Raw genomic sequence first — 13,255 nt, forward strand, 5'->3', positions numbered from 1 at the left:
TATGTATATGGTAGGTCAAATGATGGTACACAATGTCAATGTGCTACGCAATAGTTAAAATTCACTTTATTTGAAGATGTAATGACTGTCCATACAGTTAAGATACGATTTGTCTGTATACCTGGAGTAATAATGGTTATGACCTAATAAAGAACTGTATCACAGATTCTCTGCTAAATGTATGAGCAACAGGCAAGTATATTCACAATAATGTAGTGCTTTTTATTAAAAAACAAACAAACAAACAAAACAAATAGAATATAAAACAAAAAAAGTAAAAACCAACAGCATTTTCATGACTTTATAATTACAAACTTTGAACCAGAGTGGAAGAAGTTTCGACAAACTGTACACAACATCACAAAATGCCTGCCAGTCTGTCCATATACAATGCTTGCATCTTATTTTGTGATTGTCTAAAAATAACTAAACAAATCACACAAAAACACACAAATACAAGAAATACAAGCATTATATTTATGACCGCTATCACAAAAAACAGAACAATCTTTTCTCATTTGAAAAACAAAACAAAAAAAAATTAAAAACAAAAACAAAAAATTAAAAAGGAGATTAAGAACATGATATTGGGTTGACAGCTTCTTTTTTCTGCCAAAATATCATTTTACATTTTTATGTTGGTTTGTTTTTTTAGTGTTCAACACTTTGCAGCAAAAAACGAGGAACATTATATCTTTTTCTCCTCAAAAAGTAATAATAATAATAATTAGAATAATGTTAATATTAATTATTACAGTGACGGGTGCCAGGTGTGGGGTCACTGCGACGTCCCCTTCCACAAAGTCCATCTGACGATCCTCCCTCTCGCAATGCGCTCAATTCATGGTTTTGGGTAACAAAGTTTCAGATGGTTCGTCGATTATGCCGGAAATTTGTAGCGATTATTAATCATAATATCTGCCGCTTTCTCGTCCGCTTCTCGTAAAGTTACATGAGACAGTTCTGTCAATACAAATCGCATAATAATCATAAGAATTGTAATAATAATAATAATAATAATAATAATACATATAGGGCTGAATCCTGTACAATACAATACACAAAATCCATTATCAAGATATTGCTTTTGGAGACATTTCTCACATTTTCCTGTCTGTTTATATACATAGCTTGGCACTATACAACTTTCTTTCCTTTTGTTTGTCAGTTTTCATTGTTTTGTTTTTTCCTTGTCGGTCCATCTAAGGGGTTTGAAATACTTATCTGTCATAGCTGATGCATTAAGGGCAAAAATCTCATCATGATTTTGTTTATAAACATTCTCCATGGCAACCTGAAAGGCCATTAAAACCAATAAAAGAAAAGAAAAGAAAAAGAAAACAACAACAACACTAAAACCTGAACCTGAACCCGAACCCCATCCCACCCGCCCTACAAGCCACTCACAAAAAATATAACATCACGTGATACAATAAGTTCTTGTGAATTCATGAATTTAACTGTTTATTAACTGCTGTCAAGCCCTTAGTTGTTTCCTCTTTCGTATTTATATTATTAGAATGGGCTCACACACACACACACACACACGCGCGCGCGCGCACACACACACACACACACGCGCTCACAAACACCGTAAAGAATCTCACACACTACCATAAACAAAAAACGCTCAAGATAACAGCATTCTAAGGCGTTATATAAAGCCAGCGTGCCTCCTCAGCTAGATTTTGTTTGTTTGTTTTTTGTTTTTGTTTTTATTTTGAGCTGGTGAATTAAATACTTTTAAAAAAGGGGGCAGGGCTGGCAGCCATTCTAACCAATCACAATGCCCACGATAACAGAAGCAAAACATTCCAGCCCAGTCCCGAAGTCCCGAGCTCACAAACATGGATACCCCGTCGTGCTCCATTCTTAACGTAATTACAGTATAACAAATAAAAAACAAACAGAAAAAGAAGGTAACATACTTATGTTTTGCTTTATCATACAGCATTGATCAATACTGCGTGAGTGTTAGTGTGTCTTATCCGTACATCTCCGGGAGCGAATTATGTCCTTGTTGTTAAAAGTGCAGTTAGCCAACGTTCTTTCTCAGCTCTCTCCTTTCTCTCTTCTTCTCAGTCTATGGGCAGTGTGTGTGCGCTACACTGCACCTCCTATGATGCTCCTATTTATTTATTTTTTTGCCTCGTTTTCTTTCTTGGTTGTACTCGTCATTCCCATTGTCGACCATAAGGTGGCGCCAGACTCCCACTTTTCCATTTGCACCCTAAACTAAGGCCAAATAAAGTACCACTTAGTCATAGGAGACATTTGACCAGTGAAGTCCTAGTTCATCCGCAACAACTCTGTTAGAATTTCAAAGCAACTTTCCTATGTCTGACGCTTGTTCTTTTTAAATGCATCAAGGTTGACGACTTGCAGCAAATTGCATGTCCTCAGTGCACGAAGCTCGGGCTGGTCTCTCTTGTAGCTTCTTTAGAAAACGAAACTGCAAGATATAAATATGAACTTGTCGCCTTTCACCTCTGTTGACCCCCTTGTTTTCAGGTGTAGTCCACCTCTGCTCCTCCATATTCATTATTCTCTTGCTGCTCTGCAAGCGTGCTCGGCAGAGAGTGTAGTCAGCATTACTTCCTGCAAATAAATTCGCTCAGTCCAAGCGTCCGTCTGCGGAGGCGGCGACCAGAGCCTTCCTCGAGAAGATACGTCACATCTATCGCTGTAAAGGAAGCAATAAAGAAATGAGTTTTCATCAAAATACAGGTTACAGTAGATTTGTAGCAGTGTGGGGCTAGACAAGCAGATTATGAATATACATGGTGTTTAAAAAGTTTGTAAACAAGTGTTTTTTTGTTTGTTTTTAAAAATGCATATAAAACAAGTCTGTGAATAAGTACTTATGGATTGTTTTTCAATTATTCAGAATAAAATAGGGCATATTAAATAAAGAAAATAAGCAATAACATTATATATTAATAATAAATAGTAACATTATTAATATTTCCCAACTAAAACTGTAAAAACATGAATAAAATAATACATTATTGACTTGAATTAACATTTATGGATGGATCTCAGAATAAGGTCAAAGATCAACAAAAATATAAAGATAATATATATTGTAACAGTATAATGTAACAGTTATATTTTAGAACACAAAGTTATAATATTATGAATAGTATTAATTATTAACAGAAATAAAATCATTTCCGATCTAAAACTGTAAAATAGTTACTCTAACTAATCTAATGTCCAGGTCAAATTTCACTAAATAAATCAACAAATAACATTTTTCATGAAATATCCAGATCAAATCTACATGAAAACTACAACAAATATATTTTGTTGTATAGTATAATATAGTTCTTCATCGTTGTTGCTCCAAACACAAATTCAGAATGCTCTTTTGAAAGAAAGAGGATTTATTTGAAAAGGACTTTACTGAAGGTTTTTCAAATAATTTGGTGAATATTTAATGCAAACCATATTACATTATATCACAGATTTTTTTTTTTTTTTTGGGTGAAATTTTTTGTAGGGGTGAAATTTGGCCTGGACATTTCTTTCTGAGGCCCACCCAAAAGTGTGAATGCGGTCAATTATTTGTTATTTTATTCATATTTAGATTAATGTAATCAGTTTTAGATTACATTAATTATATTAATGATATTACATAGATATTCATAAAGATATTATTCATATTAAAATGAATTATTCATGTAATATTATTTGTGTTTTAAAGTTAAAATGTAATTTATGATACTTAATGACAAAAATGAAGCCAACAATAATGAGGTTTGTAGAACATAAAAAAATTATTAACATATTTGTGATACCATCGAAAAAATTAAAACGCTGGATTACAGGAATTAATTATGTTGGAGCCTTTTGGTTAAAAAAATATTTTCTGTCTCTTACCATTCTTGCTGGGCGTCCGGTGCAGCAGGTCGAGCAGAATCTTGTTCAATCGCTCTCTCTGTGCTTCCCTTCTTCCCAGGATGGATGGATGAAGAGGTGAAGAGGAGAGTGAGGAAGAGCATGGGGCATCCAATGTGTCCCTCCCTCCTCCTCCCCTCTCTCGAGAGCCCTCGTCCGTCTCTCCTCTCTCCTATCTTCACCCTCCTCTTCCTCTATGTCTTCCTCCTCCCCACCTGTCCTCTTTTCCTGTGATGTGGATATCTGGGGAACAGGGGCGCTGGAGTCCTCCTGAGTGGTCTCCATCTCTCCCTCTGCTCCTCTCCCTCCGTCCTCGTCCCCATCTCTCGAGAAGCCAGCAGACACCCGGTCACATGACGTGCTGGGGGAGGGCTCTTCATCACAGGTTGCTGCACCTTTGGGCCGCTCGCTCTTCCAGGCAGAGCGGCCGCCGTTCCGCTTGTAGTTATCTGGCACATAGTGAGGCTGTAGAGAGAGAAATTAAAAAAGTGTGTTGATGCAACTCGCACACTTAATTCATGACTGTTTGAATGTAAACTAGTAAAGTAGTTAAGTAAGTCAACAAGGAGAAAAAACACCACTTCCCATCCCATCCCAACTGTCAAAATATGAATACAGTAAAAAAATTTGGGCCATAACAGTGTATGGGTGACTCCCAAAATGTCTAGTCAAAATTTCAAACTTAAATAGAAAATAAAATCAAAAATAAATAAATAAAAATAATTTTACACACTCACACACATATACAGTAATTAGTAATATTAAAAAACAAAGTAATACTACTATTAATATAAATAAATATATACAATTTTCCCATTTAAATCTGTAAAAATATGAATAAAATAAATTATTATTCATAAAAACATTTATGGCTGAATCTCAAAAGATATGTCCAGGTCAAAACAAAAAAAAAAACTAAATCAAATTTGTAATGTAATATATCAAAATTCAAATATAAAGTAATAATAGTGTTAATATGAATAATAATTATTCATATTAATAGCAAGTACAGCAAGTAAAACATGAATAAAAAAAATTATTATTGTATTAATATGTTATGGGTGAATATCAGAAAAGAAATTTCCAGGTCAAATTTCACTTCTCTAAAAATATAAATTGTGATATAATGTAACGGTTTATATTAAATATTAAAATGTGCACCATTAAAAGACCAAAAATATATTTTGTGATACAATATAGCCATATTAAATGAGAAAATATGTATTATTACACAAAATAATATAATTATTAATGTTGTCATGCAAAAAATCTTCATGGTTCTAAAAATCCAGATTCCTAGCTTATACAACTACTCACTGAGAAGTCCCTCTTCGGTGTCAGTCTTTTGGGGAAGTGGTTGAACGCATAGGGCTTGGTGCACACTGGGTACCGGTTGCGGTGGATCTTGTAGAACAGGTGTGCTGATTTATCCAGCCGGTAGTCGCAGATGTAAACGTCCTGTTCCTTTACCCCTTTCGGACGACCTGAATCCATTAGAGAGAGCATGAGGCATTAGCATGCAAAGCGTATGGTGGTTTTCAGCATGTAACATCTGGTTCAGTGCATTTCTTGGATCTCACTGTTGATTTGTTTATGTAAAACTGTTGTATGTGTGAATGTCTCACCCTTGCAGTAAGTATACAGGTCCAACACACAGCATGTTCCCACCACCGCCTCCAGTGGTATGATCTCATACAGAGGCACTCGGAACAATTCGTTATGATAGAAGCGGCGGGAAGGAGAGTGGTGCGTCTCATGGGGACGGAAGTAGTGATGACCAAAGGCAAACCTCTCACCTCTAAAGAGAGAGAAAGAGAGAGAGTCGAGATCAAATCTAAGGTCCATGCTTCTTTTAATTAATGAAACAAGCACTGACGAGGTGATTTAGTGAAGACAGACATATTCAAGTTCATTTATTTATAAAGCACATTTAAAAACAGCCACAAGACTGACCAAAGTGCTGTACATAAAAAATCTAATCTTAAATCTAACACATAAAACAGAAATAAGACATTTAAAAATTTTTAATTTAACAGACCAAAAAGAATGACAGATAAGCATTCTGAAGACAGAGTAATAATCAAAGCCTTACTACAATGTAATGAGAAAGGGGTATTAGAGGCCAGATCGAACAAAGGGACTTGAAAATGGATAGGAAGCTGCAGATCTAATCTCTAGCGGCAGATTGTTCCAACCACAGAAAAAGCTCCATCCCCTCTACGTTTAAGTCTGGACTGAGGGACTAAAAGGTGATTCTGACCACTGGATCTTAGACTTCTAGTAGCAGTATAAAAAAAAAAAAAATATTCCTTTCAAACAATCCCACCTCTACAACCAGAAGCTACTGCCAGGAGGATAAGAACTTTGTTTAAGCCTCAGCCTAACCTTTACACTAAACGTTACGGTGATAGGAATGTTGTTCCATGGCCAACAGGAATGGCATTGCTTAATTCTGAATCAAGAGTGCAAATAAGTACGTTTGATAGCACTTTAGTTTATGGACCAATTCTCAATATTAACTAGTTGCTTATTAGCATGCATAATACTAGCATACTGGCTGTTTATTAGTACTTATAAAAGAACATACAAATGCCTTATTCTGCAACACCATATTTTAGACCCCAAAAAGGGATAGCTCAACCAAAAATGAAAGTTCTGTCATTAATTACTCAGCCTAATGTTGTTCCAAACCCATAAGACCTTTGCTCATCTTCGAAAGACAAATTAAGATATTTTTAATGAAATCCGAGAGCTTTCTGACCCTGCATAGACAGCAACACAACTGACACGTTCAAGGCCCAGAAAGGCAGTAAGGACATCGCTAAAATAGTTCATATGACATCAGTAGTTCAACCTTAATATTATGAAGCTACAAGAATACTTTTTGTGCGCAAAGAAAACTAAAATTTCCTGCGTCAGCAGCACCACACGCATGGGTCGTGGCGCTCTCATGAACGTGGCAAAGACTGACACAGAAGAAAAGAAACTGTTGAATAAAGTCATTATTTTTGTTTTCTTTGCGGACAAAAAATATTCTCGTAGCTTGATAACATTACAGCAGATAGCAATGAGGTCCTTACAACCTTTCTGGGCCTTGAATGTGATAGTTGCGTTGCTGTCTATGCGGGGTCAGAAAACTCTTGGATTTCTTCAAAAATATCTTCATTTGTGTTTCGAAGATGAACAAAGGTCTTGCAGGTTTGGAACGACATGAGGGTGAGTAATTAATGACAGAATTTTTTTTATTTTTGGGTGAACTATCCCTTTAATCCTACCAATACCTTAATTTAACAACTACCTTACTAAGTATTAATAAGCAGCAAATTTGGAATTTATTGAGGCAAAAGTCATAGTTAATAGTAAAAACTAGTCCCCAAACTAAAGTGTAACTGAACATTGTGTGGTGTGTAGTGAATCTCACTTTTCGTTTTTCCAGAGTTTCTCAATACGGAAGATGTCCAGTTTGTCTCTGTTGATATGAGACAGGAGACGGTATGACTGACGCACCGGCTGGCCTTCTGTAGTGCGTCTGCTGTCTCTCATGAGGTACACACAGTCACCTGCAATGGCCACACTCAAACATTAATAAACCTAAACACATTTGAACCAAAATATTACAATATACACTACAGCTGGAAGTTTAAAAAAAATATATGTTTGAAAATTGTCTCACGCTCACCAAGACTGCATATATTTGATCAAAAACAGAGTAATATTGTGAAATATTATTACAAATTTAAATAACTTGTTTTCTATTTTAAAATATTTTAATATTATAATATTTAAATATTATAAATTGCCACTAAAGAAACATTTCTTCTGATCAATAGTCTGCTTAATATTAATAGTTGTAACAGTTGTACTGTTTATTATTTTTGGGGGATTCTTTGATGAACAGAGAGCTCAAAAACAGGAACAAAAATTGTAATATAAATATTTTTATTGTCTTGTTTTCTATATAATGCGTCAATGCTGAATAAAAGTATTAATTTCTTTAAAAAAATAAAATAAATACTGACCCCAAACTTTTGAACAGTAGTGCAGATTTCATTTCACAAACACACACACGTTTGTTTTTGTGTGAAAAGTGTGGACATCCCATATGCGTAATGGTTTTTATACTGTACAAACTGTATGTGCTATTGCCCTACACCAACCTTACACCTAACCCTACCCCTTACAGAAAACTTTGTGCTATTTCAGATTTTCAATACACTCCATTCTGTGTGATTTATAAGCGTTTTGAAAAGTGGGGACATGGAGCAATGTCCTGAAAAGTCACCTTCTCCTTGTAATACCTATGTCACACCCTTGTCATTATACAAATTTATGTCCTCATTTGTCACAAAAACACACACACACACACACACGTACCCTGATGCAATAGTAAGTCATCACGAAGCAGGCATATATAATAGATGGATCCTGACTGGGCATAACTGGGTTGGGGCACCATTGGGACCTCCTGTTGAAACATGACAGGAAATGCATAAAAGACAAACACACACACAAAAAAAAAAAAGCTTTCAAGAGTTCCAAACTTCCTGAATGACAGAGGAGATTTTATCCTGGGGTGACCTTTAAAATGTTGTGATAAGAGACCATATGGCCGTGCTAAACATAGTCAGAGAGGAAGAAAGAATTGTAAAGTTACACAGACTGAAAGGTCACATACCCTGTCCACTGGACGTGGGTCACACTGCTCACAGAGATAATGCTCCACATCGGCCTCCAATCGCATACAATCACAGTGCTGCCACACCTGACAAACAGAAACAGAGAGATACATTAGCTATACTTCCCCCAATTACACATGGTTTCAAATCAATACACAACATATTACATGAACAACATGGATAATGATAGAATAATGAATAATTAAATTAGTATATTAGCCTGTGGTTTTATTGTTACCAAAAACTGAAAGTACTGAAGATCATTTTTTGGTAACTGAAATGAAGTAGAAATAAAAAAACTAAAAATATTAGATGAAAAACAAACTGGAATGGACTGATGACAAGAATTACGGCATTTCTATGGTATCAAAAATGTTGATATCATAAAAACCTTATTAAAAGCAAAAATAACTACAGTGCCCTCCAAGTATTGGAACAGTAAAGACAAAATTGTTCTGTTGGCTGTGGAGTCAAGACATTTACAAATATGATGAAAAGATGAATTTGAGACAAAACTACAGAATGTCACATTTTATTATTAGCTGTTTCAACACACGTTTTACCAAATAAAAAGAACAGCACTTTTAGAGTTCATCCCACTCATTGATGTGAGCATATGCATGCCCATGCCATGACACCACCTCCACCATGCTTTACAGATGAGGCTGTATGCTTGGGATCATTGCAGTTCCCTTTTTTTCTCCACATTTTTGCTTTCCCATCACTTAGATAAAGGTTCATCTTTGTCTCATCGGTCCATAAACACAGTTCCAAAACTCTTCTGGCTCACCTTTGTCCTTTTTGCAAACTCTAATCTTGCCTTTCTATTTTTGGAGCTGGTCAGAGGTTTGTATCTTGCTGTGTAGCTTCTGTAATTCTGTGTCAAAGTCTCCTGAGGACAGTAGATTGTCAGAGCATCACCCCAGCTTTCTGGAAGTTGTTGGTGATTTTACAGACAAAGCTTTTATGATTTTATGACATCAACTACTGTTGTTTTCTCAGCCGATCAGGTAGTTGTTGGTTGCTGGTGTCGCTGGTGGTTTCCAAACTCTTGATTTCTCCATGCCCTTTGTTTTTGCTAGTGCTATAATTGACTTCCTCTTTTCTTTTAGCATCCAAATTGCTTGCTTTTCTCTCAAAGTCAGCTCCCTCGTCTTCATCCTGGTTTGTGTGCGTCATCATTGATTGCAAGATTCATAATGCAGAAGTAATGGATATAACTGATACGACACATTCTCTGCTAATATCTGAAGAATTAATGCAACAGGACACAGCTGATGACTTAGAAAGACCTGTGAGGCAACTGTTCCAATACTTATGCTCACATCAGATAAAGGGATGAAACTCTAAAAGTGCTGTTCTTTTTATTTGGTAAAACATGTATGTGTTGAAACGGCTAATAATAAAATGTGACATTCTGTAGTTTTGTCTCATATTCATCTTTTCATCATATTTGCAAATGTCTTGACTCCACAGCCAACAGAGCAATTTTGTCTTCAATGTTCCAATACTTTTGGAGGGCACTGTATATCATGATTTATGCCATGGTCTGTCTGAATACTGGATTCTGATTGGCTGGCAGGTGTTGATTAAATTCGTTGAACCGCACAGATAGTTCCAGGTCAGTTTAATCACGTTCTATATTAATGCGCTTCCTATAAACATTGGTAACCATAGTAACATACAGTTACAGTTGAATAGTAATACAGACGAAAATAACCGTCATTTTTATCGTTCCGGTCAAATATTGCAGCACAAATATTGTTAACATCTTTAATATGTGAATGCTGTGAAATGACCATGGCATGTAAGGGATAATCAACGGCTAGCTGTGCATTAAACGATTTGAATGCACGACGTGGAGGCGAAGAACCTTGCCTCCGCATTGCCAATTTTACAGTCTACCAGGTGAAAATCTTTAGTTTGGTCACTTTGAAATGTAATGCCAGAGTTCTCCTCGACAGGGAGATTCAAATCCCTAATCTTAACCCTTTCACTGGCGAGTTTAAAATATTCTAGAGGTCCCCACAGAGTGAGTTTTTTTAAGGAGACCGTTATTTTAGAACGTTTCCCCTTACTGTTTCCATGGCGACGTGTCATGCTTGTCACGTGACACCGCGGCCACAATAACACTGTATGACAGATGGATCGCTTTTATTTCCATTTTTATTTAATATATTCACAAACATGCTTACCATGTCATGAACAATCTGATATTCCGATTCGCAAATACGTGTAAATGAGTGTGTTTTGTCGTTTAAAAACCTTTATAAATGATCTTGATCTGTAAAGTGAGATGGGTGCCGCCATGTTTGTTCACGCCGCAATTCAGAGAGCTCAGCACCAGTAAACGCACGAAACCGCAGTTTAAATTTGGCAGTTATGCGACGTCACCGAACGTTCTAAATCCCATATGTAGGACCGTACCGCTCAAAAGGTTAAGTATGAGCACATACCATGCACTTCTCACACTGGATCATGAGCCCCTCATCCTTGTACATGCCACAGATGCAGCGGATCACATCATCGTCTTTGTCATGGCTGCCCCCACTGTCATGGTGATGGTGGGCGTGGTCTCTCTCCAGCGAATCAGAGCTGTCGGCCTCACTGGCCGTCTCGCCCACAATCTCATCAATCTGAACAGCAGCCTCATGACGTGCACCATAGTACGCCTTCCTCAGCCGGCACACATCACGACCCACGGCAGACTTACGGCCATAGTATTTCTGTTGAGAATAAGGAAAAGCACAAAAGAGATTAAGGAAAGTAATGCAGAATATGCCAGAGAAGACTCTTTGAAGTGATTTCTACATGTCCAATTAAATGTGAAAAATATAAGATATTCATATTTGCCTTTATTCTTTACTATTTCTTTGTTTTGTTTTTATTTTAAATTTTTTTTAATGAGGACAAAAATACTGAGTGCACAGTGCTCATAGAACACAGAGTGAATACAGTGCTCATAGAGCACGAGAGTAATGAACGAAGTTATTTTTGACGCTTTATTGGCCTTGAACGGATAAATACACATACTTGTATGTCACAAAATGCCCGTCTTTGCAAGTATCCTCATAAACACAGTAATTTAGGTCTCAAGTGAAAAGCAAACAGCTGAGAAAATAAACACACGCGTAACAGTATATTGGATGCATGCAGCTCTTAAAGTGACAGCAGTCTAATATTCCTGCTGTGTCATTCATGTTAAACAACAAAAGAGAGAAAATCTCTCACTGCTCTCGACAAAATCACTTTTGCAACTTTAATAAGAAGAAATATATATTAAATTTACACAGTGAAGAATATGTAGTGTTTTTATATTTGATTACTTTATACAATGTATGTACCATTTCTTATTTATTTGTTCTACTGTATTTTTGTCCTATTGCTTGTAATTCGTTTCTTATTCTTATTTAAACGCTGACTCTTTACTTTGTTATATTGACATTGGTGAAAAGAATTGTGAAATTTCTATGGTATCAAAAATTTTGATATCATAAATCCCCTATTTAAAGCAAAAATAACTATATCGTGATTTATATTGTTACAGTGAAATAAAAATACACATATCGTGATATATGATTTTGTTCATATCACCCACCCCTATTTGAGAGTTATGAGTATAGGAGAAGTGGGACTAACCTCAGCATTACGAAACACTTTCAGCATGTCCGAATCAAATGCCTCGACAGTTTTGTAGTGTCCAGTGAGGATCTGCTTCTCTATAGTACTGAGATCTAGCGGATCGGTGACCTTCTCATAGTACTGTACGTTCCTGTTGACGCATACAGTGACCATAAGACACATCTTTGTTCTCACTGCAGTTATTAATACCTCAGAATGTTATAAGAACCATATTTGCAGGTCTCTGACAACCTTTGTAGACCCTTTAACTGCACCAAATATTTAAAAAGTACATATTTATATAGTAAACAATCTGTACTAAGAACATAATATTGTTCTCACCTCTTCCTAGAAGGCAGGTTAAGCAGCGGAGCAGCAAGAGTCTGACCGGATGAATCTTCAAAGAACAAGAAAGTAACTGATTATGTGAGAATGCATGTCATATGCAGTGTGTTTAATTGCAAGTCTCATGACGCTGAGGCAATAAAACAAAAAATGCACTACGATTAGATTGGAACTAGAATCAACATTCTAGATGAAATCAAAATCAAAGCTTTTTTCAGAATCGCATAACTCACTAACTGAATTTTGCATAACTAAATCATTTAAAATAAGATTTCCATCAGAACAAATAAGTAATGAGTGTCAGCACTTGGTAATAAGTTAACAACCGATTGCAGTCTAGACAACCGGCTGTCAACTACAAATGCATGTCAAAATCAATGTCTACACCATGATTATGACCTTTGCTTCTTGTTTTGCATAATAAAAATGATTATGCAGTCATTAAAGTGACTGTCAACAATAAGATCATTAGCAAAAACTTGTATGCAAAAAAGTATGATGGTGTTTGTGTGAATGAATTAGTGTTTTTTTACCCTTGTAGCTTGTGATCATGTCACATATCTCCTTGAAGATGTGTGCCAGGCGTGCAGTGCGTGTAACTTCTGTGTTCTCCTCGGCTGCCGCAAGTCTGCGTGTGCGCACAGAGCGTGCCGTCTGCAGCGCTGAGAACTGAGTCAAAAATACATCTGGAAAAAGCAACAAACAATGCTAAT

The 13,255-nt window shown here is 36.2% G+C and overlaps 1 protein-coding gene across 1 annotated transcript in view; it reads right to left on the bottom strand.

Annotated features, from left to right (window-relative positions):
* Nucleotides 1–201: 201 nt before the first annotated feature.
* The window catches only part of ash1l (ash1 (absent, small, or homeotic)-like (Drosophila)), a 33,641-nt gene continuing 20,587 nt past the window's right edge, over nt 202–13,255 (bottom strand). The window contains 12 exon segments of the mRNA XM_058752704.1: nt 202–2,683; nt 3,883–4,065; nt 4,068–4,365; nt 5,218–5,384; nt 5,526–5,698; nt 7,322–7,460; nt 8,275–8,365; nt 8,576–8,662; nt 11,033–11,302; nt 12,216–12,348; nt 12,540–12,594; nt 13,076–13,228. Of these exon segments, the coding sequence (XP_058608687.1) occupies nt 2,592–2,683; nt 3,883–4,065; nt 4,068–4,365; nt 5,218–5,384; nt 5,526–5,698; nt 7,322–7,460; nt 8,275–8,365; nt 8,576–8,662; nt 11,033–11,302; nt 12,216–12,348; nt 12,540–12,594; nt 13,076–13,228 (1,841 nt within the window). The 3' untranslated portion in view covers nt 202–2,591.

Source organism: Onychostoma macrolepis, chromosome 19 (genome assembly GCF_012432095.1).
Source record: "Onychostoma macrolepis isolate SWU-2019 chromosome 19, ASM1243209v1, whole genome shotgun sequence".
Classification (NCBI taxonomy): Eukaryota; Metazoa; Chordata; class Actinopteri; order Cypriniformes; family Cyprinidae; genus Onychostoma; species Onychostoma macrolepis.